General features: G+C 47.4%; 1 protein-coding gene across 4 annotated transcripts; it reads left to right on the top strand.

Annotated features, from left to right (window-relative positions):
• Window positions 1–1,861: 1,861 nt before the first annotated feature.
• On the top strand, window positions 1,862–27,601 carry LOC144951670 (uncharacterized). 4 transcript variants are annotated; one of them, XM_078881964.1, is made up of 5 exons: window positions 1,862–2,128; window positions 10,413–10,486; window positions 12,462–12,784; window positions 13,731–13,874; window positions 14,309–27,601. In XM_078881964.1, the coding sequence occupies exons 2-5, from the start codon at window positions 10,450–10,452 to the stop codon at window positions 15,251–15,253; spliced, it is 1,449 nt and encodes a 482-aa protein (XP_078738090.1). In that variant the 5' UTR covers window positions 1,862–2,128; window positions 10,413–10,449; the 3' UTR covers window positions 15,254–27,601. The 4 variants fall into 4 exon arrangements, with proteins under 4 accessions (XP_078738090.1, XP_078738089.1, XP_078738088.1 ...); XM_078881963.1 differs by having other exon boundaries at window positions 14,207–27,601; XM_078881962.1 differs by having other exon boundaries at window positions 14,165–27,601.

Raw genomic sequence — 27,601 nt, 5'->3', positions numbered from 1 at the left:
GAGATAGCTAAGTGGGTGTTTGTCACCCGAGATACAAAGTAGGTGTTAGTCACCTGTAAACGAGTTTGATAAAATAAAGAGTGTGTTACCCGTGAAGTCGTCTCCCGCCGAGTTACTACATTACAGTTCAATGAGCCACTCTGTCTACAGGAAAGCCACCCATACGGATGCTTACCTAAAACCGGATTCCCACCACCATCCATCCCAGAAGAATTCCCTCATCAAGACTCTATACCATAGAGCCCAATGCATCTCCGACCAGGAACACATTGCCAGTGAACTCAAAACACGTACGCCAAGCTCTTAAGGCTAATGGTTACTCCGACTACACAATCCGCAAAGCCATCACTCCAACCATCAAGAAGGATCCTGTTGCGGAGCCTTTCAAAACCATCACCTTACCCTACATTGCTGGGGTCGCAAAAAAGATCTCCAAAATCCTGATAAAACACAAGATCCAGGTCCGATTCAACACATTACATAAAATCCGTGATCTGGTCCCGTCTGTAAAAGATGTGGTTCCAGATATACAGTACCCTGGCGTCTACAAACTAAGTTGCCTCTGTGGTAGCAGTTACATTGGAGAAACCAATCGATATGTCTCGGACCGCATCCGTGAACATAAAGCAGACTTTAAACACGGTAGGACAAACACCTCAGCCGTGGCAGATCACTGTTACAATTCAGTGGGCTCACATGATATTGACTTCTCCAAGACAGAGGTTCTCTGCAAGCCATCTGGCTACCATGAGAGATTCGTTCATGAGGATATCCACATATACAAACACAGAGACAATTTCAACCGAGATGGATTCTGGCTTAGTAATCATTGGAAGGATTTGATAAACCATTTCGGGTCTTAATTGATTGTGTTCATGCTTACGGTGACTTTCAGACCGCATTCCATTCTCTTCTTCTCCCCCCTCCTCTTTTCCGAACATAGATGGACTCGTCTATCTGACCAACAGCCAAATCGCTGTCCGTGGTGCTGACGTTAAGAAAAAAACCGCCACTTTTTCAAATTTCCTTGCTGTGGATTTTACACCTGATGATTGCTTGTGTTGCAGCCGAAACGTCGTGAGAATTTTATTGTTTTATATTTTTATTATTGTATTATTTCCCTTCTACGTGACTTTATCGAAAGAACCAAGAATATGAATCCCTGCAGTCACGAAAGCTTTCAATCAAAATTTTACGTTCTACTTAATTAAATATACTTTTTAATACATGTTTTCTCCTACAACATCAGAGGGCAGCGGTACATTAAATACGCACTACAATGACAATAGTTTAAAGCGATTTGAAGAATGTTTTATTTTTTGGGGGGTGGGGCAGAGCTTTGTGACGTCATATTTGAGGAGGGGTCTGCATTTTTGCGACGCCGTGTGACGAAGGGGGGGGGGGGTAAAAAAATCGTCCAAAATCGCGTTACGTCATTTATGGTCGGCCCCTAAGGTTCAAAGTTACAAATCACATCTGTCACTAATCTTTTTTGCTTGAGGATATTTTTTGAAGAAAGATTTAGAAATGACTACATATCTATTTCGGTAGCATTTCCAGTTTTCCCCCCGAATTCCGGCTTCCGGGAGATTCCGGCTCCGTGAGGTTCGCTATCGTTGAGATCGGCTCCGATGACAGCTGTCAATCATCCGCTGGCCCGAGCCGTCATTACAGCCAATCGTGTCACAAATCAGGCGGGGCTATGCGCGATCCAGCCAATCAGAAGACGGGGAAGGCGGGGTTAAGTTTGGCTTATGTCAGGTTGGACCTTCATAGGCGGAGCCAATCAACTCCTGCAGTGGGCGGTGGAACTTGCAGTGCTCAGCCAATCAGGAGGGAGATCCGCGCCGTAGCTCAACCTATCGGGAGGGAACTTTACGCGGGCCCTGGGAATGGTTGGGTGAGGCAGCCATTTTGTTTGTGAGGAGAGCAGCGGAAGAGGAGGCGGCGGCGGCGGCGGGGATATCAACAACAACGGCGGAGACAACAACAATAACAGCGGCAGGGGAGACAGCAACAACAACGGCGGCAGCGGCGGCGACAGCAACAATGGCAGCGGTGATAGCGATGGTTGGGTGCTCGGGGAGCTGCATTTGAGGTCGCGCACTAGCAGCGGGGGAGATCAGGGGTGAGTAAGTGTCATGGTGAGGGTAAGGGGTGAGTGAGTGTCATGGTGAGGGTAAGGGGTGAGTAAGTGTCATGGTGAGGGTAAGGGGTGAGTAAGTGTCATGGTGAGGGTAAGGGGTGAGTGAGTGTCATGGTGAGGGTAAGGGGTGAGTAAGTGTCATGGTGAGGGTAAGGGGTGAGTGAGTGTCATGGTGAGGGTAAGGGGTGAGTGAGTGTCATGGTGAGGGTAAGGGGTGAGTGAGTGTCATGGTGAGGGTAAGGGGTGAGTGAGTGTCATGGTGAGGGTAAGGGGTGAGTGAGTGTCATGGTGAGGGTAAGGGGTGAGTGAGTGTCATGGTGAGGGTAAGGGGTGAGTGAGTGTCATGGTGAGGGTAAGGGGTGAGTGAGTGTCATGGTGAGGGTAAGGGGTGAGTGAGTGTCATGGTGAGGGTAAGGGGTGAGTGAGTGTCATGGTGAGGGTAAGGAGTGAGTGAGTGTCATGGTGAGGGTAAGGGGTGAGTGAGTGTCATGGTGAGGGTAAGGGGTGAGTGAGTGTCATGGTGAGGGTAAGGGGTGAGTGAGTGTCATGGTGAGGGTAAGGGGTGAGTGAGTGTCATGGTGAGGGTAAGGGGTGAGTGAGTGTCATGGTGAGGGTAAGGGGTGAGTGAGTGTCATGGTGAGGGTAAGGGGTGAGTGAGTGTCATGGTGAGGGTAAGGGGTGAGTGAGTGTCATGGTGAGGGTAAGGGGTGAGTGAGTGTCATGGTGAGGGTAAGGGGTGAGTGAGTGTCATGGTGAGGGTAAGGGGTGAGTGAGTGTCATGGTGAGGGTAAGGGGTGAGTGAGTGTCATGGTGAGGGTAAGGGGTGAGTGAGTGTCATGGTGAGGGTAAGGGGTGAGTGAGTGTCATGGTGAGGGTAAGGGGTGAGTGAGTGTCATGGTGAGGGTAAGGGGTGAGTGAGTATCATGGTGAGGGTAAGGGGTGAGTGAGTGTCATGGTGAGGGTAAGGGGTGAGTGAGTGTCATGGTGAGGGTAAGGGGTGAGTGAGTGTCATGGTGAGGTTAAGGGGTGAGTGAGTGTCATGGTGAGGGTAAGGGGTGAGTGAGTGTCATGGTGAGGGTAAGGGGTGAGTGAGTGTCATGGTGAGGGTAAGGGGTGAGTGAGTGTCATGGTGAGGGTAAGGGGTGAGTGAGTGTCATGGTGAGGGTAAGGGGTGAGTGAGTGTCATGGTGAGGGTAAGGGGTGAGTGAGTGTCATGGTGAGGGTAAGGGGTGAGTGAGTGTCATGGTGAGGGTAAGGGGTGAGTGAGTGTCATGGTGAGGGTAAGGGGTGAGTGAGTGTCATGGTGAGGGTAAGGGGTGAGTGAGTGTCATGGTGAGGGTAAGGGGTGAGTGAGTGTCATGGTGAGGGTAAGGGGTGAGTGAGTGTCATGGTGAGGGTAAGGGGTGAGTGAGTGTCATGGTGAGGGTAAGGGGTGAGTGAGTGTCATGGTGAGGGTAAGGGGTGAGTGAGTGTCATGGTGAGGGTAAGGGGTGAGTGAGTGTCATGGTGAGGGTAAGGGGTGAGTGAGTGTCATGGTGAGGGTAAGGGGTGAGTGAGTGTCATGGTGAGGGTAAGGGGTGAGTGAGTGTCATGGTGAGGGTAAGGGGTGAGTGAGTGTCATGGTGAGGGTAAGGGGTGAGTGAGTGTCATGGTGAGGGTAAGGGGTGAGTGAGTGTCATGGTGAGGGTAAGGGGTGAGTGAGTGTCATGGTGAGGGTAAGGGGTGAGTGAGTGTCATGGTGAGGGTAAGGGGTGAGTGAGTGTCATGGTGAGGGTAAGGGGTGAGTGAGTGTCATGGTGAGGGTAAGGGGTGAGTGAGTGTCATGGTGAGGGTAAGGGGTGAGTGAGTGTCATGGTGAGGGTAAGGGGTGAGTGAGTGTCATGGTGAGGGTAAGGGGTGAGTGAGTGTCATGGTGAGGGTAAGGGGTGAGTGAGTGTCATGGTGAGGGTAAGGGTTGAGTGAGTGTCATGGTGAGGGTAAGGGGTGAGTGAGTGTCATGGTGAGGGTAAGGGGTGAGTGAGTGTCATGGTGAGGGTAAGGGGTGAGTGAGTGTCATGGTGAGGGTAAGGGGTGAGTGAGTGTCATGGTGAGGGTAAGGGGTGAGTGAGTGTCATGGTGAGGGTAAGGGGTGAGTGAGTGTCATGGTGAGGGTAAGGGGTGAGTGAGTGTCATGGTGAGGGTAAGGGGTGAGTGAGTGTCATGGTGAGGGTAAGGGGTGAGTGAGTGTCATGGTGAGGGTAAGGGGTGAGTGAGTGTCATGGTGAGGGTAAGGGGTGAGTGAGTGTCATGGTGAGGGTAAGGGGTGAGTGAGTGTCATGGTGAGGGTAAGGGGTGAGTGAGTGTCATGGTGAGGGTAAGGGGTGAGTGAGTGTCATGGTGAGGGTAAGGGGTGAGTGAGTGTCATGGTGAGGGTAAGGGGTGAGTGAGTGTCATGGTGAGGGTAAGGGGTGAGTGAGTGTCATGGTGAGGGTAAGGGGTGAGTGAGTGTCATGGTGAGGGTAAGGGGTGAGTGAGTGTCATGGTGAGGGTAAGGGGTGAGTGAGTGTCATGGTGAGGGTAAGGGGTGAGTGAGTGTCATGGTGAGGGTAAGGGGTGAGTGAGTGTCATGGTGAGGGTAAGGGGTGAGTGAGTGTCATGGTGAGGGTAAGGGGTGAGTGAGTGTCATGGTGAGGGTAAGGGGTGAGTGAGTGTCATGGTGAGGGTAAGGGGTGAGTGAGTGTCATGGTGAGGGTAAGGGGTGAGTGAGTATCATGGTGAGGGTAAGGGGTGAGTGAGTGTCATGGTGAGGGTAAGGGGTGAGTGAGTGTCATGGTGAGGGTAAGGGGTGAGTGAGTGTCATGGTGAGGTTAAGGGGTGAGTGAGTGTCATGGTGAGGGTAAGGGGTGAGTGAGTGTCATGGTGAGGGTAAGGGGTGAGTGAGTGTCATGGTGAGGGTAAGGGGTGAGTGAGTGTCATGGTGAGGGTAAGGGGTGAGTGAGTGTCATGGTGAGGGTAAGGGGTGAGTGAGTGTCATGGTGAGGGTAAGGGGTGAGTGAGTGTCATGGTGAGGGTAAGGGGTGAGTGAGTGTCATGGTGAGGGTAAGGGGTGAGTGAGTGTCATGGTGAGGGTAAGGGGTGAGTGAGTGTCATGGTGAGGGTAAGGGGTGAGTGAGTGTCATGGTGAGGGTAAGGGGTGAGTGAGTGTCATGGTGAGGGTAAGGGGTGAGTGAGTGTCATGGTGAGGGTAAGGGGTGAGTGAGTGTCATGGTGAGGGTAAGGGGTGAGTGAGTGTCATGGTGAGGGTAAGGGGTGAGTGAGTGTCATGGTGAGGGTAAGGGGTGAGTGAGTGTCATGGTGAGGGTAAGGGGTGAGTGAGTGTCATGGTGAGGGTAAGGGGTGAGTGAGTGTCATGGTGAGGGTAAGGGGTGAGTGAGTGTCATGGTGAGGGTAAGGGGTGAGTGAGTGTCATGGTGAGGGTAAGGGGTGAGTGAGTGTCATGGTGAGGGTAAGGGGTGAGTGAGTGTCATGGTGAGGGTAAGGGGTGAGTGAGTGTCATGGTGAGGGTAAGGGGTGAGTGAGTGTCATGGTGAGGGTAAGGGGTGAGTGAGTGTCATGGTGAGGGTAAGGGGTGAGTGAGTGTCATGGTGAGGGTAAGGGGTGAGTGAGTGTCATGGTGAGGGTAAGGGGTGAGTGAGTGTCATGGTGAGGGTAAGGGGTGAGTGAGTGTCATGGTGAGGGTAAGGGGTGAGTGAGTGTCATGGTGAGGGTAAGGGGTGAGTGAGTGTCATGGTGAGGGTAAGGGGTGAGTGAGTGTCATGGTGAGGGTAAGGGTTGAGTGAGTGTCATGGTGAGGGTAAGGGGTGAGTGAGTGTCATGGTGAGGGTAAGGGGTGAGTGAGTGTCATGGTGAGGGTAAGGGGTGAGTGAGTGTCATGGTGAGGGTAAGGGGTGAGTGAGTGTCATGGTGAGGGTAAGGGGTGAGTGAGTGTCATGGTGAGGGTAAGGGGTGAGTGAGTGTCATGGTGAGGGTAAGGGGTGAGTGAGTGTCATGGTGAGGGTAAGGGGTGAGTGAGTGTCATGGTGAGGGTAAGGGGTGAGTGAGTGTCATGGTGAGGGTAAGGGGTGAGTGAGTGTCATGGTGAGGGTAAGGGGTGAGTGAGTGTCATGGTGAGGGTAAGGGGTGAGTGAGTGTCATGGTGAGGGTAAGGGGTGAGTGAGTGTCATGGTGAGGGTAAGGGGTGAGTGAGTGTCATGGTGAGGGTAAGGGGTGAGTGAGTGTCATGGTGAGGGTAAGGGGTGAGTGAGTGTCATGGTGAGGGTAAGGGGTGAGTGAGTGTCATGGTGAGGGTAAGGGGTGAGTGAGTGTCATGGTGAGGGTAAGGGGTGAGTGAGTGTCATGGTGAGGGTAAGGGGTGAGTGAGTGTCATGGTGAGGGTAAGGGGTAAGTGAGTGTCATGGTGAGGGTAAGGGGTGAGTGAGTGTCATGGTGAGGGTAAGGGGTGAGTGAGTGTCATGTTGAGGGTAAGGGGTGAGTGAGTGTCATGGTGAGGGTAAGGGGTGAGTGAGTGTCATGGTGAGGGTAAGGGGTGAGTGAGTGTCATGGTGAGGGTAAGGGGTGAGTGAGTGTCATGGTGAGGGTAAGGGGTGAGTGAGTGTCATGGTGAGGGTAAGGGGTGAGTGAGTGTCATGGTGAGGGTGAGTGAGTGCAGCGGTGAGGGTAGGGGAGTGAGTGTCATGGTGAGGGTAAGGGGTGAGTGAGTGTCATGGTGAGGGTAAGTGGTGAGTGAGTGCAGCGGTGAGGGTAGGGGAGTGAGTGTCATGGTGAGGGTAAGGGGTGAGTGAGTGTCATGGTGAGGGTAAGGGGTGAGTGAGTGCAGCGGTGAGGGTTAGGGGTGAGTGAGTGCAGCGGTGAGGGTAGGGGAGTGAGTGTCATGGTGAGGGGTGAGTGAGTGCAGCGGTGAGGGTAGGGGGTGAGTGAGTGCAGCGGTGAGGGTAGGGGAGTGAGTGTCATGGTGAGGGTAAGGGGTGAGTGAGTGCAGCGGTGAGGGTAGGGGAGTGAGTGTCATGGTGCGGGTAAGGGGTGAGTGAATGCAGCGGTGAGGTAGGGGGTGAGTGAGTGCAGCGGTGAGGGTAGGGGGTGAGTGTCATGGTGAGGGTAAGGGGTGAGTGAGTGCAGCGGTGAGGGTAGGGGAGTGAGTGTCATGGTGAGGGTAGGGGGTGAGTGATGGTGAGGATATGGTTGAGAGTGATGGTCAAGATAGGGGTGAGTAAAATGGTGAGGATTAGGGTTGAGTGACTGTGAGGGTAGCTGTGAGTGTGCTGGGGTGGGGTGGATAGGGGGGAGTGATGGTGACGGTAGTGGTGAGTGTGGTGAGGGTAATTGTGAGGGTGAAGCTATGCCTAAGTGACGATGGTAGTAGGGTCAGTGATATCTCACTCTACCCTCAGTCATTCCAGGCAGTCAACCCATGACACCTCGGCCTGTCATGTGACCTGCCAGTGGCCTTCCACTTCACGTGGCTTCAGAGTGCACCGAGCATGGCACAGCGCCGGGGCGACGTCAGCGCCACTTATTTATGAACAGCGATTGCTGTTGGGGTGATGGTAGATGTGTGTCTATATGCATGTTCAAGCAAGTTTTGCTGCTCACATGAACGTTCAGGCGGTTACTCATTTCCCGTTTAAAGTCGTGACCCAGTGGTGTAAATTCCGCATTCACATGGCGGCGGCGAGTATCTTCATAGGACAACCGCTGTTGACTTCCCCCACAAGGTGGTAATAATTGTATTGACCCCGTAGGTGTGATGGGCTCAGTCACTTTCCAACCAGAAATTGATAGCGAGCCGCTAGCTCAACCGCTGGACCACCTGGCCTGTTATGTATTGAGAACAAAACAAGATCGGTAATATTATTGAACGTCAATGCCCTCGAGGGTTATGATGGTAACAAACGGGAGTGATCAGAAGGTATGGATGGGCCAGATCACCTTAACGATAACAGTATCATGCTCAGATTTATGTGCAGCCGCATGGGTTTGTAATTTTCAACAACCCACAAAACACCTGCTTCAGTACCTTGTATCACATTCACTAGCCACCCCTGTCCATTAAGAATGAGTAGGGTTGTTAAATGGTAACCAGTAAACCGGTAACAGTTTTCAAATTTGGTTACTGGCTCTGAACATCTGGAACCGGTAACCGATTCCTGTAGAATATCAGTGATGAATGCACGGATTGGCACACGCAAATATATAAACTTAAAGGCGCATTTTTAAGTCACCGCGTGGGACATTTGTCCTCGTTTCTCAGTTAAATTGTAAGAGTGAAGCCCAACTCCTTGTAAGAGATGAGTGTACCCACACTTTACCCAACTACACATGCGACCTGCTGATCGACTGTGGTGTAGCCATTTATACTGCTGGGTGGACAGATAAGAATTAAGAAACCCGCCTCCATTTCAATTGCAAGCCCAATGTGCAAACCATTACAGCACGATGGCAGCTCCCTTAATGTATCAGTTTAAAAGGTAATAATGTATTGCTAGACATTTCTGTTTCATGCGAAGGTTGAAGAATGCTCATCGCTGGACAGTGCTATTGGCCAGTGCCAGTTTGGCAGCAGGGGTCTCATGACAAGCATGGAACATTCACGGAGTGTGACGATTTCCACCAAAAATTGGACATCAAGAGCACCTAGTGATAGAAAATTATTGGTGAAATTTCACATGGGCTGGTTTATTACAATTTCAAAATAATGAGGTAAAATAGTGGAAATTAAGATAGAAGTGATGGAAACACAGACTAAGCTCACAATGGGCACAAATGATACATTTTGCTCCATCACATCCACACTGTCCACCACTTCCAGTTTTATTTTAAGATGTCCATTTTTAATCAGGAAAGGATGGTGTCAGATATGACTCGGGCCTGTGATCGACGTAACCCCCTTTGAACCCCACAAACGTGATGCAATTATTGAACCGAGGAGTTGCGAACTGGTTGTGTGTGAGGGACTGAAGCGGTAGGGGTGACCGCGGCCAAATTCCCGCTCACGGCCAAATTTCCGCTCACAGCCAATACCAGTGACGATTATCTGAACTGGTCCTGGGCCACTCCTCAGTCGACTAAGCCTCAAATGAGTACCTGATGCCATGCTTGAACATTGCCACTCGGGAGACAAAGGCGGCCGGGCGTGGTGCTGGCCACCCAACCCCTCGTGTGCCGTGCTGGCCTTCATAGGTGTTCGCAAACAGCACTTGCTCCTACAGTCTGTTAAGGCTATACAGGGGATGTTTGTATTTGGAGCATCAAAATATATTATCCCCGTTTGAAGAGATTGACATCCAAATGATCCAAATGAACATGAACTGATAATTGCAGAATAAATGTTTTCAACATGTGGAAGAAGTAAACATCCAATGCCTTACCTGATCATGTTTCGTTGCCAAGTCGACCCCGGCTTCTGATGTGGTAATCCATTTGGGGAAATGTGTCCTCCAAAACCTTAATCACGTTGAGAGAGAGGGTTGATTTTCAAGGTAAATAGAGAATAAACACTTCCAGCTAAACAACACGTGGTGCGAAGGATGTCGATTGAGGGTAATTCCTCTTTTAGACCTGAAAGAGGGAACAAGGGCAGCATGAAATGTCACATTCTGGTCTATCAGCGTGCACTGATGATTGAATCAATGTTCCTTGTCAGTCAATCACAATTATTTTGTCAGCTCTGTAACACTGCGTGGAACTTGCTTGGCTGTTAATCGACAATTAGATGTTCTCTCTACCTTTTGATTAAAAATTTATTTTTGGGTGAAGGTATTTAATTTTGTATGTTCTGGCCAACTGTTGAAACTGTCCACGATCCGACCTAGCCAAACAAGTACAATTTAATATGTATTATTTCATGATTTATGTGGGTTACTGATTAACATCATATGCATTTTCATTATGAGTTAATTCGTATACGAGCTTGTCTGCCTCAAGAAAGTGCATGTCGTTTAACACGGTCAGTTTTTCCATATTCTTTATCTGCTCTTTTTTACGTTTGAATAATTTATGTTTTTAGCATCATTCATGTTACTAGTATCTAAAAATGTATAATTTGCAACTCGCACTGTTTAGGCATCCACCTATTAGCATGTTGACTACATACGGTGCAAAATAAATGCAATATACATATAGAAGTGGGGAACCATAGACAAGCGGAAGGGCAGGGCAACAGACACCAACAATTGCCCGATCTCTGTGGCCTTATTTTGGGTTGTTTTTCACTCCACTTGTCTGGGTGTAGGACAATCACGGACGCTAACACAGCAGCAGCAGCAGCCATGAGCTTTTGCCAGGACAACCCCCCGCTGACAGCAGGTACATGTGTGGGCTGTGGGCATAGCCAGCGCTGGGTCGCGCACATTCACACATGCACACCACATACTGTACAACAGCACTACAAAACAGCAGTACGGTATCCTACAGCAATGTATGGCACTATGCCACACTCTTCAAGTTAATTAATTTAGTGTAACCTGGTGAGAACACCGAACCTCCGATTAGCACGATTGGCTATGTACGGTGTGAAAGAATGTCAACATACAAACATAGTCATCAAAACGACAATATAAATAACATTCACAATTGAACCTTAAGCGCAGCGAGGACAAATGCGCAGAAAAAACAAAACGATTAACTTTGATTAGCGGATCGTGTAGAGCTCGTCGAGAGCAATAGATTGCCGCATCGTTCGCCTTCAAAAGACAGAAATTTACGTAGCAATGCAGTTTATGCGAGAGCCGGGGGCTTATGGGACCCCGGGGTTCCCGCCATAAGGTTCAATTAAGCAAAAGAAATCTCAACAAAATTAACCAACCAGAATTAAAAAGCACATGAATGAAGTCAGGCTATGTGCTAGGAAGATTGCCATTGTCCAAAATGTGATCAATTACATATTTTCCCTTTTAAGGCCACTGTTTTTGACTACTAAGTTATAAAACACTAAGTTTAGTGTTTTATTTGTGTTTATTACCAAATAATGTCAAATAAAAGTGCGTACAAAAATGCTTGCACTACAGAGTAAATCGAAAATTGCACGAACATAATCGATGTGAAATGAAATACATTTCAAGTAACAAAAGTTGGCTTGGACAAAAATACTTTTAATTACAGGAACCTCAATGTTTAGAGTATTTGGCTGTTCTAAATTTTCCACGTGATAAGCCAATTTGTAGAGCTAAAATGTGTGACCAGGTCACGTCGGAAAAATAGCTATGTAGCTCAGTGAGCCTTATCTGCTAAAATAAAAAGTCTAGTCAAATTTAGTTAGGGTCATTATCGTACCATTATGTAACCAGACGAGGAAATATGTACAGTGTATGAGAGTAAAAAAAAACACTTACATACATTGCAACAGAGAGCATCCAATGCTGGGTTGTGTTATACTACTGTACTGCATGAAATATTATGCAGGCAGCTCTACTTTACACTTAACTCGGTATATTACACCATAATACACTGTCAAGCAACACAGAGATATCATACATCACCATTCTTCAATTCAAACAAACATCATCACATTCCACTACTAAAAACCCTGGTCGATGATAATATGTCAGACTCAATTCAACCGTCACTGCCACTATATTTAACAATGATATTCATATGCATAGTGAAACCATGAATCTGCTTGGTGCAGCAATCTCAAATGAGCTGATTATGGAACAGCTTTGTTACTCATCTGGATAAAGAGGCATCATCTAAAAATCTTGGTTTACTTTGCAAAAGCTTATTTAAAGCACACATACGGCCAAAGTTGGGAGAACTGTTGTATATTTGAGGTGGAGTATCCAAGTTCCTACTTCACTGCACCTGAGAATTCAACACGAAACGGGGTTATTAATGATCCAGAACTCACAGAATCACTTCAGTCACTCACCCACTGGTTTTCGGTCGTCTACTTATCACCTGTCCGTGTGTGTGTGGGGAGCGCTAATGTAATGGTTAGCGCGTTGCGCTACAAACTCAGAAACCCGAGTTCAATTTATACCGATGGCCAACACCAGTGACGATTATCTGGACTGGTCCTGGGCCTGCCCTAGGTCGACTCAGCCTCAAATGAGTGCCTGATGCGGTGTGTTAACATCGCCACTAGGGAGACAAAGGCGACGGGGCATGGTGCTGGCCACTCACCCCCTTGTGTGTCGTGCTGGCCTTCGTAGGTGCTCGTTAGCAGCACTTTTAAGGCTATACGGGGGATATTTGTCTTCGTGTATATCCGTGTCTGTCTCTGCCTTTGTCTCTGTGTCCTGTGTCTCTGTCTCTCACTGCCTCTGTATGTGCACTGCCCCAGGCGTGTGGGGGTTGGAGATCCCAGAGCGTTCGCTCCCCCAGCTCTTCCCAGGACACTTCCACCTCCCACTGCCCCAGCAGCAGCAGGTGAACACGCAGCAGCAGCAACCACAACAACAACAGCAGCAGCAACAGCAGCAGCAGCTATCGGCAGAGCAGCCGGTGGCTGTGATTTCTCCACACACGGTGTCTGGTCAGCGTGCCGTCACTGGGAAGGTCACCACGCTGCAGCTGCAGTGGACTACACTGCCGCACATACAGCAGCAGCAGCAACAGCAGCAGCCGCCAGCACAGCAGCAGCAGACAGCACAACCAACACAGCAGGTACAGGTGGCCCACACTTGGTGGAGCTGAGTGGAGATCTGTTAATGTGTTCATGTTTGGCCCATCATTGAGCTCCACGGTTGTGTTGGTTGGGTCACAAAGCCCCACATTCCCAGCTATCATGTGCCGAAACATCATTGGTTTTACTTAACACAAATGAATCATGAGCTTCGTGCAGAATGAATAGCAAATTAAATAAGCAGACAATACACAACCTTCACATATTAGTCCCGGAAGCCATGTAAAAATCCATGAAACCCCATGGCCTTTTGGGACTGCGTAATTTCATCTGCATTGGTTCAATATAAGGAAACTACCGGTTTCAACATTCATTGTCTTAGGCTGCTCGAACCAGGGCGAGTGAATTGCCAGATGTTTGCTGGCTAGATGGGCTAAATGTGTTCTTATGAGTTAAATCAGTGATGCCCACCCACTGGTACCCATATGCACACTGTGAGGGGGAGTGTATGTGAAAAATCACGTGATGGCAGTGGTCATAGGTGGTATTGTCACGTGGAGTTAATGAGCAGTACTACTCTGCACTGAAGCTAAACACGTATTTGTTGTGGGAAATTCAGTGTGTTAACGACCAATTCTGACCCAATATACTTCTCTGTTGTCTGGAATTCAGCAAACCCATGCTCTTGGTTATCCAGGTCATTCAAGGTAGTAAATATTTCTTGAAGCTTGCTTTTTACATACCTTCCCTCTCTACTGCATGCTGATGGTGACTGGGGAATATGCTGTAGAGTAGTGGGAATTTATATTGTTATTGAGATGTAACTATTTTAAATTATAAGATTTTTGTTCATTGTTATCATTACATTTTTAATAAATGTTTCAGGTATTATACATAGGTGCTCGCTAACAGCACTTGCCCCAACAGTCTGTTAAGGAAACAGGGGGGATATTTGTCTTTGTACTCATGACCACTACGTGCGTGCAGGTGGTGCCTTCCCAGCATGGGGTGGCGGCGTCTATCATCGTGGCGGGGGCGCCAGGAGCGACCGGGGTTCCTGTGGTGGGCGAGGCCGGCGCTCTGAGTGTCTGCTGTCAGTTACAGCAGCAGCCCCACCAGGAGGGACAGCAGGTACATGCAAAATTAATATTTTTTTGATTGGCGGTGACACGGCCCTGTGGTAGTGTGTTCGGCGTTTGTCTCAGAGGTTTGCGATTCGAATTTGGCAGCGTTGCAGAAATAGAAGTAACATAAGAAATGTATTTTGTTACTGCTATTCTCCACAACGAGACTAATAATGTTTTGTTAAATAGCCTCAGCTGCCTCTCATTAGCTACCACTTCGTAGCAGTTGAACACGGCTCCGTTTTAATGTAAGGAATCGTAAATGCCACTTGCAGCGGTTGCCTTTCCCAGGCGCAGGTGGTGCCTCAGATCGAATGTGGGAATCTCACCCCACAACAGCCTCAGCAGCCGCAGCAACAGCAGCAGCAACTGAGAGCTGACCAGACGTTCAAGTGTGAGGGCTGCTGGAAGGAGTTGGTCTTCTCATCGTACTTGTTACAGCAGCACCACCATCACCACAATCACCACCAGCAGCCGCTGCAGCAGCAACAGCCACAGAAGCAGCCACAGCATGAGGACGCGCAGCAGCAGAGCACCGGCTCTGAAAGTAAAAGCGCTCGCCGCGCCCACGGAAGCAAACGCAAGAGGGCGACCACCACCAAGGAGGAGGAGGGGGGTGGCCGCGATGATGATGGCTGCGTTGGCACCAACGGCACCATCATCGTCACTGGGCTCAGCATGAACCCTGGCTCCGTCAACGGTACCATCGTGGGCACGACGGGCAGCGCCACGATGGGAGAAGACGTCCTGGAGAGCGTCGTGCGCGAGACCATCGACTGCGCCGGGCTGGCGGCCTCGCAGGCCATGGAGGGCATCTCGGACGGCGGCGTCGGCGAGGACGCGACGGTGGCCGTCGGCGCCGGCGACGACCCCCTGCAGCTGCCGCTGGCGTGCGAGCGCTGCGGGAAGCGCTTCGCTCAGGCCCCGCGGCTCGCGCGGCACCGGCGCACGCACGACGCGCCGAGGCCCCACGGCTGCCCGCAGTGCGGCGCGCGCTTCAAGCAGCGGCAGCACCTGGCGGCCCACGCGCGGCTGCACACGGGCGAGCGCCCGTACGCGTGCGGGGACTGCGGGAGGCGGTTTGCGCGCGGCGCCAACGCGGCGCGGCACCGGCGCGTGCACACGGGCGAGCGGCCGTACGCGTGCACGGCCTGCGGCCGCCGCTTCCGGCAGAAGCCCCACCTGGCGGCGCACACGCGGCTGCACACGGGGGAGCGGCCGTACGCGTGCGCAGCCTGCGGCCGCCGCTTTGCCAAACCCTACAGCCTCACGCGGCACCTGCGCTCGGCTGCGCATGCGCGTAGGACGCAGCAGCAGCAACAGCAGGAGCAACAGCAGCAACAGCAGCAACAGCAGCAACAGCAGCAACAAACGCCAGCGCAATAACCTGCCCCAGAGTGGACTGAGGACAGTTTGCGAGTGTTAATGTTTATGTGTATATGTATAACAGCAGTGTGCTCATGACCAACTCCGGTTTGGCAGCAGAGGTCTCACTTCCAATCATTCGAGCAGCATTATCTTTTCATCGGCTGCATAAGTACCACTCTGTGAAAGCTGCCTGGCCGCTTGCTCAATATGGAGCTCCGGGTCTTCTCGGCCACAATTAGGCCGTTCTTTCTCTATGCTTTCGAAATGTTAGTCCCCTTTAAAGGAACACCTGCGCTGGCTTGAACCATCCAGGCTTTCCTGCCTACAATCCATCCTGGTTTTAACCAGGATGGATTGTATGAGGAGCTCATTCATCATTGAAAGATCTGGACATGGTCCCATAACTGATATTTTTGATAAGTGAGGCTGCTTTAGCTGGGTATTGTAGCTCACATGCCCAGCCACTGCATGCCTAAGTAGCTTCTGTTTGGTTGGATAAAGGAAGCTAAACGGGCACAGCACGAGCTAGATAAAAGATGGGCTGTGTGGTATGGGAGGATTTGGGGCTGATTATAATACTTGCCGATGACTGGTACCAGCAGAGTCAAGATTGGCCTCTGGGTATTTGGAAGTCGTCGCTCTCCCAACAACAATATGGTGGAAGAGTAACGCTCAATAATGAGCGGAGCGCAGGGCAGCTAAAATACAGCAAGTTGGCACACTTGGCAGCACAAGTGGTACATTTGTGTCATCTCAGTGAGTTAACCCATAACACCAGGGTCTGTCCTGTGACCTGTCGGTGAGCCTTCCACACTTCACGTGGCCTCAATGTGCATCTAGCCTGGCACAAGCACTGTGATCACATCACCGCCACATGGTGGCAAATGGTGGCTGTTGTGTGTGTGTGTAAAAAAAAAAAGACGCCCCACATAGCTTTTACCAGATTGTTGGGATAAACGCTATCGGGAGTACCTATGAAGACCAGCACAACGCACGAGGGAGTGGTGTGTCAGTGTTGAATATCTGAAACCAGGTCTAGGCCTCCCCTAGATTGACCCTGTCTTAAATGAGTACCTGGTGCTGTGTGTAATTCTTAACACTGAGGAGACAAAGGCGAGTGGTCATAATAGTGACCACACCAACCCCTCGTGTGTGCTGCTATGGCCTTAATAAGTGGTCACTGAAAGTATGTACCCTAACAGTATATAAAGGCTACATGGGTTATCTCATTGTTTATATCTATGAACGATTGTCTTCAAGCCTCAACACACTATGCTGCAACTGCCTCTGCAAGATAATTTACTGGACGCTGCTTATGTTTTCTGCTTTTGTGGCTACGTGTTTGCCTATTTCAAGTACTTTTTTAATCTCTGCAATTACTTCAAGACATTGGTCAAAATATTTATAGGGACGAGTTGCTTAGCACAACCCAACGTCAAGTTTGATGAGTTTCCAGTTCATTTGTTTAACCAGGTGAGAACTCAAGAGACCAGAAATGATCTTGGTCACCAAAGTGACAAGCCATAACATACAAAAATAACTACAACAATGAAGCAGATATAAATCGGAGCAAAAACATCCCCATTATAGAATACATTGAAAACACTGCAGACACATGAAATACATTTTTAGGAACAAATGTTGGTTTGGACAAATTTTTAAAACCTTTAAATCAAATTGAGTTTGAGCAACATCAACAGATTTTGGGTCATTATTGGACGATTATGTAAACATAAGGATTTTATTAAATGTAACAAATGTAAGCAAGTAGAGAAACTGCTTGAGTCATGTTTATCCATAGGACTGCCACTTGATTCCCTACCAAGCGGTACCTATTTTGCCAACCCCAGAGGGATGATGGCCCAAGACAACTCCCCAACCAGCTTTTGGTCACACACTCAACCTGGTTTGTGCTTGTGGCGTCTTGGTTACCAACGATTGGAGAATCCTGTGGGAGTTAATAGTATTGCACTATGCTGGATTAGATCCTGTTTATCGAAAGCAATTTCTTAGCCTTGGTGGCTCTAAGCCCGTATCCCCCATGTCTGTCCTGGGTCCACTTCTTTTCTGTATCGACACATCTTCATTAGGTACCACCATTAATTAGGTCTAAATTTCCACTCATGATGACACTCAAATTTACATACACTGCAAAGTGAGTCTAAGTGATGCCTTCTATGTTCCCTCGTAATCACTTTAACTAATCGGAGCTTGAATGCAGCACAATTTCCTCCAGTTGAATGGGGAGAATCCGAATATTTATTTATATTGGAAGATTCCAATGAGCTATGAAGCGTTTTTTTTACAGATGTCTAGTATGGGCGGATACGATAGAACATTGCCCGGTTACATCCCATCCTCTCAGCCACTGATGCGGATAAATTAGTTCATGCTTTTATTTTCTCAAGCATCAACTACTGCAATGCCTTACTATTTTAATAGTACCTTCAGTAAGGTACTTTGTTGAATACAGTCCATTCAGAATGCAACTGCTAGGGTCTTGACCCAAGCTCCTCATTCAGAACATACCACACTTGTTCTTGCATCTCTTTGCTGGTTGCCAGTTAAATTCCACGTTGATTTCTAGCTCCTCCTCACATTCAAGGCCCTGAATGATCTCGTACCTCCGTAAAATCGGAAGTTGCTGCGCCCATCCCCCCATAGATTCCAACAAGAACTCTTGAGGTCGGTGGACTCAGATTTCTTCCGCAACCCCAGAATGAAGCTCAAGTCCATCATGGGTGATTGAGGCCTTCGCTTCTGTGGCACCTGGATTGTGGAATGCTCTGCCGAAGGCTGTCAGAGTTTGGTTGGGTTGGGGTCTTAAAGTCTCTAAAAACATTTCTATTTCAGGAAGGTGTTTTCTATTTTAACTTAGCCATTCTTACCCATGCCTCCCTGCCCCCCCCCCCCCCATCGTCATTGATGTGCAGCGCCTTGAGATTTTATGAAAGGCACTTTATTAGCTATAATTATTATTTGAATTCGCAACTGTATGATAGCGAGCCGTTCACTCTACCACTGAGCCACCTGGTCACATTTCCAATTTAACAAAGTAATATGAATCCTACAGCTGTAATGTTAAAGTTTTTTTTTTAATAATGTGTTTATTTTTCTCCTTACAAAACTATAAATTGCTAATAAGGCTGCCTCCTTTTACTGGGCAGGGAGTTTGCAAGTGCAACGTAGGTTTCTATTGCTTTCATTGCGAGCCACAGAGCCAACATTTAAAAACAAATTGCTTGTAGAGACAAGTGTAACGTGATGGATGAGGAACTGCATAACTGTCAGCTATTTAACATAATGCAGTATTTCATGTTTTCCTTAGGACAAGTCACACCAAGGTCTTGAGAATTCGGATGATCCCAGATTGAATGTTAAAATTCGTTTTGGTATATTTTTTGTGCTGGAGAAAACGAGTGTCGCAGAAAAAAACGACGTGAACTAGAGCACGACTGGCGAGAGTTGTTAACTGGTAACCGTTTTAATATTCGGTGACTGGTTCCCTGAGTCTGGAACCGGTCACCATATCCATTGGAATGTCAGTAATGAATGCACCGATTGGCACGAGCACATGTATAAACCGCACGGCGGCCGAAGTCCACCGCATGGTACATTCGCCCTCGTTTCTCAGTTGAGAGGTCGTAGCTTCGAAAGTGCTCAAGCCACTGCCGGCAGAGGGGCCTTCACTCGAGGAAGCTCTCGGGGGGGGGGGGGGTGAAGGGGGTATTTGGCCTACTCTTGCATCCTGACCAGACGTCTCAGAAGAGATGGGTGTATTCACACATTACCCCACCACATGTATGTATGGCGTAATGTGTGAATATAGCCACCTCTTCCAAGACGTCTCGTCAGATGTAAGAATAGGTCAAATACACCCCCCCCCTGAGCGTGTGACCTGTCAGTCAACTGGTGGACCCATTATACTGCAGGATGGACAGAGGCATGGGGCAACTGAAGGAAGTTTCCCAATGTTTTAAAGGAACCAGCAACCACACTGGATTCCAGTGTGCCCGGCATTACACAACGGCAGAGCCCTTTGCTTTTTAGTGAAAAAGCAACATTAATTTTATCGCTGGACATTCTATACCTGTGGCAAATCCAGCACCGGTAATGCAAAAAAACGATGTTAGAACAACCCTATAAATTACTTTTGAGTGTGTTGGCACAGGGCCTCATGGTATTGTTCTACTCTGTGATGCACTGAGAAGCCTCGGAACAGCTCTGGCGAGGTGTGTGAGAACCCCTGTGTGGTAGGAAGGTTTCTCTTGGAGTCGCTACAGCAAGGGGTTGGCTGACGTCACCTGTGCGGGGCTTGTGCGTGCATTTTCTCTAGACACCCGTTTTCTCCCGCATGTAACTTCTTCACGGAATTGGTGAAATGTCCAACAGATAAAAAATAGGATTTCCTGCTCAAATGGGCATTGGTGATAATTATCTCCTGTTTACAGTCCTGAGCCAGTGGTGAAAATTCAGCATTGCTATGGCAGGGTGAATCTATCCTTTGGACACTTGATTTTCCCACAAAGTGAAACAAATTTTAATGACCCACTAGAAATGAGTCAACTCCAATTAGGATTTGAACTCGCAACTGTGATTGTGAGCTACTCATTCTAGGGCTAAGCCCTTCTGAAAATGAGTTTTTTTTCAATTACTAAAATTAATGTTTTAATATATGTGCATTAAACGTTGTAATATTAAAAGGGATGTAGGCATGGATTGGACGCTATGGAACACGTGCTAGTGGCAGTAGCATCATGTCTTCCAATCCAGGAGTGACCCTGGAAGTTGACGCTTCAGAGCGACTTTACAAGTCACTTGAGTAGTCCCCTGCACAGGAAGGTGCGTATCCATGCTGTACATGTGGTTTAACATCAGCAGTCATTTCCAATGTCAACTTCCCCCTTCAGAAATGAGCTTGACCAACTTGAGTACAAACTGTCATAGAATGGGTTTTTTTCCTGCAAGCATTGGTGGCCGAGTTCTGTCAGACTCTGTGCTCAAAAGTTTAATTTCGCAGCTGCGATTAGCATGATTGGCTACGTACGTTGTAAAAAAAGTTCAACATACGTACATAATCGCAGATGAAACCTGGATCTGAACCCAAGATTCCAATGGTGTTGGCACATTGCTTTAGACCCATGACCTCCAGGACGACAGTTCCTCGGGCTATTTTAATAAATGCTGTGCGCACTCCCTACAGTTGCCCTCACTTGAGCTCATGTCATCGTCTGTGCTATCGCTGACGACGTGTTTTTAAATAATTGCGCACCAAGGCGTGCGTGGATATACACGCAAGGAAACTGGGCAGCCGAGAGGAAATAGTTCCATAATAGAGGTGTTTGAGTAAGATTGCATAAATATCGATGTCGTTAAACGCGCCACCACCCAATACGGCCAATTAGGTTTGTCACGTAAACAAAAACATGACGAATCGTTATTCGTTCAGCAAACCTGTGTGTTGGAGAGTAAACCCACAACATTTACAATGATTATTATTTCTGTAGTTGTGTATACGGCGTGTATCGGGGAGATGAGTGAGAGCTATAAGATGTCACCAATCCACGAGCCCCACTGCGCGAGATGTGACCACACGGTGGCAGCTTCGCTTCAGAACTCGGGTCCACACAGTTCCAAGGCAGCAGAGGGTAGGCAGGGCCAATCGCATCACCTACATTTAACCTTTCTTTACGCATTATTTAACAAATAGATATGCAGACAATACACCGCCTTCATATATCTTCCAAGTAAAAATAAAAGTATTTTTTACACATCCCATCTTCCACACAGCCTTCTGGGAGTGCATCATTGCAGCCGCCATTCCGTTTGTAAGAGAGATGATGTAAAGAGTTGATTCAGCAGTGCTGGGACACGGCCTCTTCCAAATAGGGATATCGCTGCAGTCGTAAGCACCCGCAAGCTTGTGTGGTACTCAAAATGATAACACTGATGTTTACAAATTATCCTTAACATAGTTTGAGCAGAATAAGTCGCATATGCTAACATTGTTTAGACGTAACCATGGAACACCTTCGCAAATTATATTTTTTGATAAATGTTTAAATAAATAAAATACTCCATGCCCCCCCCCCCCGTTAAAAGAGACAAGTCATTAAGGGTCCCCAAGCTCTTCAAATTACTGGCCAGTTATCTGTTCAAAGTGCAGAATCAGTGGTACAGATTGTAATATTACTATTGCGGGTTGAAGTTGCCACCGTTTTCCATTGACCAAATCCGGACATTTCTCAGCCTCTGTCTGTAAAAATCGGAGGGCGGTACAAATCAATTGCTGTCACCCGAACACATGCCGAGTTTTGCACTGTCTGCCTCAAACCCAGACGGAGGGGGTGGGGCGCCAACCCCAAACTCTTCTCATCGTGTTCGGGACTCCGTTCAGCAACGTTGAGCTGCCCTGTCACGTCAACCCGTTCCGAGACGTCTGCAATTTGTAGGGTGGATCACGTTCACCGCTGAATCTCGGAACGTGCAAGCGGATCGCGTAAATTTTATTTAGAGAGGCATAGGCGACGTTTGTAATCCGTTGGGATCCCAGCATGGAATGTGCATTATAAATTTGAATTATTATTGTACGCGTCGCATATAACTGTAGCCACACGACCATGCTATACGATAGCTGGCGTCAAACTGTGGCACGTCCTACTGCATGGCCTTGTGTGAGCCTCGGTATGGATGAAGTTATTTTGTTTTAGCCGGAAGAAAAACTGATGTTGTACACGTACTTCATCGGAATGGCAAAGGGTTAAATGTTTTAACTTGTGGCCCTGATGGGCACTTGAATCCACAAATGATTTTTCTTCGGGCAACTGTTCTGCTGCCCGTGTAAACTCTGTGCCAATTGTCCACTTTCCGGATTGCACTGCTTGTTTGCAGAGCACACATATATATGTGTACGCTGAACGTATATTGCACCGTACATGGCTACTCGTGCTAATCGAAGGTGTGGGAGAAGGACAACAAACTAAAAACAAAAACCGTTCTCAAGAAATGAGTTTTCAATCTCGATTTAAATTGCATAGCTCAAGTGGCTTCCTAACATTGGAAGGAAGAGCGTTCCAGACGGCCAGTGGTTGTGCGTGTGCATCGGATAATGTACAGTATTTCTGCTCATACGAACCGTTTTTGGACGTAGTGTTTTCTGACTTTAAAAATGTCTTGACGTATATGTATTAGTTATCGCGAGAGTTTCTGTGTTTGCGTTCACAACACGCGCAACATCAACACAAAATACACAGCATTTAAATTTCACAGACTACGCACATCTAACCGATTACAAATAATGAGCAGCGTCAACACATTGGCACACACCGGGCGATCCTTTTTTTGTGTTCTAACAAGGTCACGTGGCCGTCAACAAGCGGCTCCGTCTTAAGGTTGTAATCGTTAGAAGTTAATTAAAGGTTGTAATAGCTCGGAGTTCATACATTGAAGACAAATGCAGAGGTGTTCCGTTCAAATCTGACGGGCTTGCCCAGGGTGATAGTGTGGCTGTGTTATCCATGAAATACTATGCACCATTTACTTCACAGTGGATGTTAAAAGCAAGTGTCATTCAAAATGAGTAGCCCATTATGTGCTAATTCGGTAAACCACCTTGTGTGTCGCACGTGGACAGCTGCCACGAGGGGTGCCCCTTCACGTGTGTTGAGATGAGATGTGATACAATTCACTTGTCGCGTGATACTTCCGCTCTATCAAACATAAATCACCATAATCGCATACAAACACATCCCATATGACAAAAGTACAAAACTAAATGTGCAAATGTATATATAAATTTGGTGTCTATGAAGTGCCGTAATATATTGTGGTTTGTGACTTAACGATTTTGTCAACTATTTTTCAGCAAAAAAACTGATTTTTACTAAAGGTTATGATGGCCAGTAAAATAGACGCTGATTTATATTCAGAATAACAGCTGGTGCTGTCTGGTTTTCCCTGTGTACAAGGGACGTGGTGGGTTTTTGTTTTGTTACATACAAGCGGGCCACGCATATCGGGACAGCGCTTCCTATGAGGCACGCGCTCCGGTGAGGACTCGCTGCAGCGCTGTGCGCCAAGTCCTATGGTCCGTGCATTTTCCACAAACCTTTCCCATCCGCCCTGGTAGACAAGGCCAGGAGGCCAGGACTGACTTTCGAAGGAAGGTGTTGGCTGTTCAGGTGGAGGGTACAGCCGGTGAGCGCTGGATCATCAGTCACCCTGACGTCTGTACCTTGAATTCTGTCAAGTGCAGTCAGGTAACAACTGGGTGCTATATTTGATGTTGAAACTTTTTTTTAACGAGATATATATAACTGTAAAAGCGAACTCGTGTAGTGATGTCCTTGACATTTTGATCACCAATTGAGATGCGTTGTTTTGTGTTCACCTGTAAGAGCCCGCCGATATTCTTTTTGCAAAGATTTTTCGCAACGTGTGTGCAATTCAATGTATCATTAAACAAGGGAATATTACTCGCTAGCATCGCATTGTAGAGTGTAGTTATTAAGTATTGAGCGTTCAATACTTATTAAGCACACTTAAGTATTATGCACACTTAAGTATTATGCACATTTAGGTGAGGTCACAAATTCATTGGCTTCTCTTTTCGCAGATGTCTGGAGGTCCCCTTACAAACCTCGTGGTAGAGCCAGTCCATGCTCAGCTCCAGACCGGCCAGCTACGCACTTGCATTAGAATAAAACTCGCTTCATAGCTACGTGACTGAACACAACCATTGTGGTTCCTTTGTGCATCGAAACTTTAGTTCCATTTGCTACTGGAATCGTGTCGCCCTGTGGCACATCTGCATCGAGAAGTAAAGGCGACCAGGACATCATTCACAACTCGCGCTGTTCACGCAGTGGAATTGAGCGACATTACAGCGGATAACTTTTGTAAATGCAGTTAAGGGCGTACGCTTTGGCCATGTAATAAATGTGAACGGTGGGTCGAGAGTCTTGTTAGTTGCCCAGAAATGTAAGCCTGGGTAAACTTGTAATCTTGTAAAATGCAAATTGTAGGAAAATACATTGCAAATACAAATGCAGAGCGTGTGCATCCTAGTATTTAAAGCCCGAAGGTGTCAAATAATGATTCGTAAATAAATGTTTTGGTTTGGTCACGTAATGAACTGGCCAATTAATAGTGTATAGGGCCATCCATTTAGTAGGTACGCAAACATCTGTCAAACTTGACCCCACCCTGTACGCACGCGTACTTTTTACACCCCCCCCCCCACCTGCGTACGTACGCTTGACGCACCCCCCACCCCCCCCAGAATCCTATAGAACGGCCGATATTTAATCCACGCAGAAATGATCAAGGATTCATAATATTAACGTGAAAGAGCCAAGAAGATGAATATTCACGTGTTTAAGCAAACAGATAGTCCACCGCCGGACTATCTAACTCATTTGAAGGCCAATGTAGACAAATTATTATCGAGGCTTCACCCCCCCCCCCCCCCCGTTTCCTCTGCGTACATTGTCAGTAGACTCCCATACGCAAGCGAACGCATTTGGGTTAACCCCCCCTCCCCCCTCCATGGGTACGGACTAAATGGATGGCCCCGAACCCTCCCACCACCTGACAGCCAAAATAAATGTCGGGTGGTGGAAAGTTACACGATAAAAAATGTGCGCGATAGTCGTGCGGCCTAACTCAAAATCAATTATGAATTAACATCGGCTGTAAAAACCTACTTGTTAACTGTAAAATCCTGTTTAATCAGCAATAATGCTGCATTTTTATCCCTGCCGCGAATCCGCCCTTCCAGAGTCTGCATTGTTTGAAACAAAGGTGCGTGGCTGGATTGGTCGCCTGTTTATCACGAGCTGCTGCTACTGCTACGAGATAGACATTCGCAATGCGGTGAGCGGGCGTATCTCATGCAGACGCCTGTAAATGTTGTAGTTGGTTACAATGAAGTTTGTGAATGTGTAGTCCTGCAGTGGTGCTTAAGGTCTAATTTACTCTTTAAACATGCAGCGTGGTTCATAATAGATTTTTGGGTTAGGTCCTGTAATAATCTGGACAAATCTGTGTCGTAAGACCTTCCACCCGACATAGCCAAACAAATGTTCACTTGTAAAAGTCTTCAATGCACCAATTATTTTTTCAGGAAACCTGTAAGTTGACGAATAATTCTCACGTTAAAATATAGTAATTATATTTCCAACCTTTCGCTTGAAACTGCATCAAGCATCTTCAGAAAAGAACCCAGGAAGTGAGATTACATTCGTCGATAACCAAGCTGAGAAAATGTGTACCTTGGTGATATGGAGTTTTGTTCATGCAAGTTGTGTGGTCTTGCCCCTTCATATCTTGCCACGCTGATTTCGTTCTCCGTGCCTTCTCGCCTTCTCGCCCTCTACGTTCACAATCTTTGCGGTCTTTCTCTGTTCCTACTCCTCCTTGCGCTCAATCCACGCTTTCGCTCGTTTCCTCTTCTTTCCCCCCTTCGCTGGATGAAGCTTCCCCTCCACATTAATCAGTCGCCTTCGCTCACTCGTTTCCAGTCCACACTCAAAACTCACTTATTCCCCTTAGCTCACTCAACAACCCCCTCATCTCCACCTCATATCCGCCACTGTTACTTTTCCGTCTTCATATGCTCACATGGCTTTCACTCATTCCCCATTCATTCAATCCATTCATCATCGTTTACTGTCATCAATTTCAAGTGGCTTCCTCATATTGGAAGGAAGAGCGATCTAGCCAGCCAGTGGTTGTGCATCAGATGATGTCCAGTGGTTGGCCATTGCTTCTTCTCATCTATTTCATTAACCTCATCTCCACCATTACATGCATATTTACTATTGTCAATTATGTGTAAAGCGCCTTAGAAAAGGCGTTATATACATTATTTTAACATAAGCTAAGATGAACAATGTGATCAATTACTAAACCAGTTTGAATAATATCCCAAAAAAATTCTGCCACAGCGACCCAGTAATTCTGCTGGCAAAATCCTCCGATGTCCTTCACTTAAGAAGACTGTGTACTTTTATGTCCCAGCGCTCTCAAACCACAATACTGAAATTAATAAATGATTTGAAGTACCCACGACTATATCGTAAATGTGCACTCAATACATTTGTTTTGCATATTTTATGCAGAGTGCATGTAAACAATGTTACGTTTTTGTCAACAATTTGCTGGGAAAATTTATCTTTCAATTGGCGGAGTTAGGTAGCAGCCTGGTGCTATTCTTTCCCTCGTCCAATTGAAACATCGGCAGCAGTCCTTTTATTGGGATAGTTTGTTTTACCATAAAGTTGCAGATAATTAACCTACTCCGAAATTATTCCTGGCCTAGAGCTGACTATTTTGAAAGCCTATCCGTTTGATCACGTTTTTACTGCTACTTTTTCATCAAATAATAAATGAAAGAGGCATGGTTATACCATGGGTGTGAATGAAAAGTGTCGGTTTGTGACTGCTGCAATATTGCCTCGTGTAATGTATGCTTAATGCAGGCTATGGTTGAATGCCATTGTGTGAAATTTGCAATTATAAGTGTCCTCATGCGTAAGAGACGGTGTGAGACATTGGTGAGCATTTTCGTGTGACAGGGCCCTGTCGTGCCCTCAAAAAAATTACAGCAGTTAACGTTTGTGCACCGCGTATTGCAGCCACGTCAAGTGGTACTATTTTACTGACCCTGGCAGTTGATGATGAGGCTGAGTTGCGGAACCTCGCCAAGATGCAATTGAGTGACCTTACCGACTGAGCAGGTGTCGCGAAATAAGCAGACGATGCACCCCCTTAATATATGTCCCTCCACGCGAAAATTGTGAATATTTAACACATCCCATCAGCCAAACGGCCCTGTTGGAGTTCATAATTTCAGCAGTATTGATTCATTAAAAGTAAACTGGATTGCCTTCGACATTCGATGTCTAATCGGTAGAATGAGGCTTGCTTCAGCCAATACTGTACTAATATGCCAGATGTTTATAGTAATGGATCCTCTGCCAGAAATGCAAATCCCATACAAAACAAAACAATTATTAGCATCGTACAAATTCTTATTTTGGGGACCTATCAGCATTGCAAACAGTCGCTGATGTGTACATTCGATACAGCTCTTCAGAATTTCAGCAGGTGTGGAGGGGGATTTCAACTCGAGGCGTGGAAAGCAAGATTTATCCAAAATATGGGCTGCGTTGTGGACTCACGTAGCACTAAGTGTGGAAAGTGATGGAGTGTGCGATGAACCATCGTGCTGCCATCCTTTGGTGAATAAGGGTGCACTTTGTAGATCGAAACTTAAAATGTTGTTACATTGCCCCTGTATCTTTATGTATTAGATATAACTTACAAAAGTAAATTATATAAAAAAGAATAATAAAATTGCTGAAA

The sequence above is a fragment of the Lampetra fluviatilis genome, chromosome 63 (assembly GCF_964198595.1).
Source record: "Lampetra fluviatilis chromosome 63, kcLamFluv1.1, whole genome shotgun sequence".
Taxonomy (NCBI): domain Eukaryota; kingdom Metazoa; phylum Chordata; class Hyperoartia; order Petromyzontiformes; family Petromyzontidae; genus Lampetra; species Lampetra fluviatilis.
This window is presented reverse-complemented; position numbering and strand designations above follow the sequence as displayed.

Bases quoted from the DNA above. Each gene is read 5' to 3' on its own strand.
- LOC144951670 (XM_078881961.1), top strand. From the start codon at position 10,450: ATGAGCTTTTGCCAGGACAACCCCCCGCTGACAGCAG. The intron at 10,487-12,461 runs GTACATGTGTGG...GCACTGCCCCAG, and splicing joins CAACCCCCCGCTGACAGCAG to GCGTGTGGGGGTTGGAGATC. The intron at 12,785-13,730 runs GTACAGGTGGCC...ACGTGCGTGCAG, and splicing joins CAGCACAACCAACACAGCAG to GTGGTGCCTTCCCAGCATGG.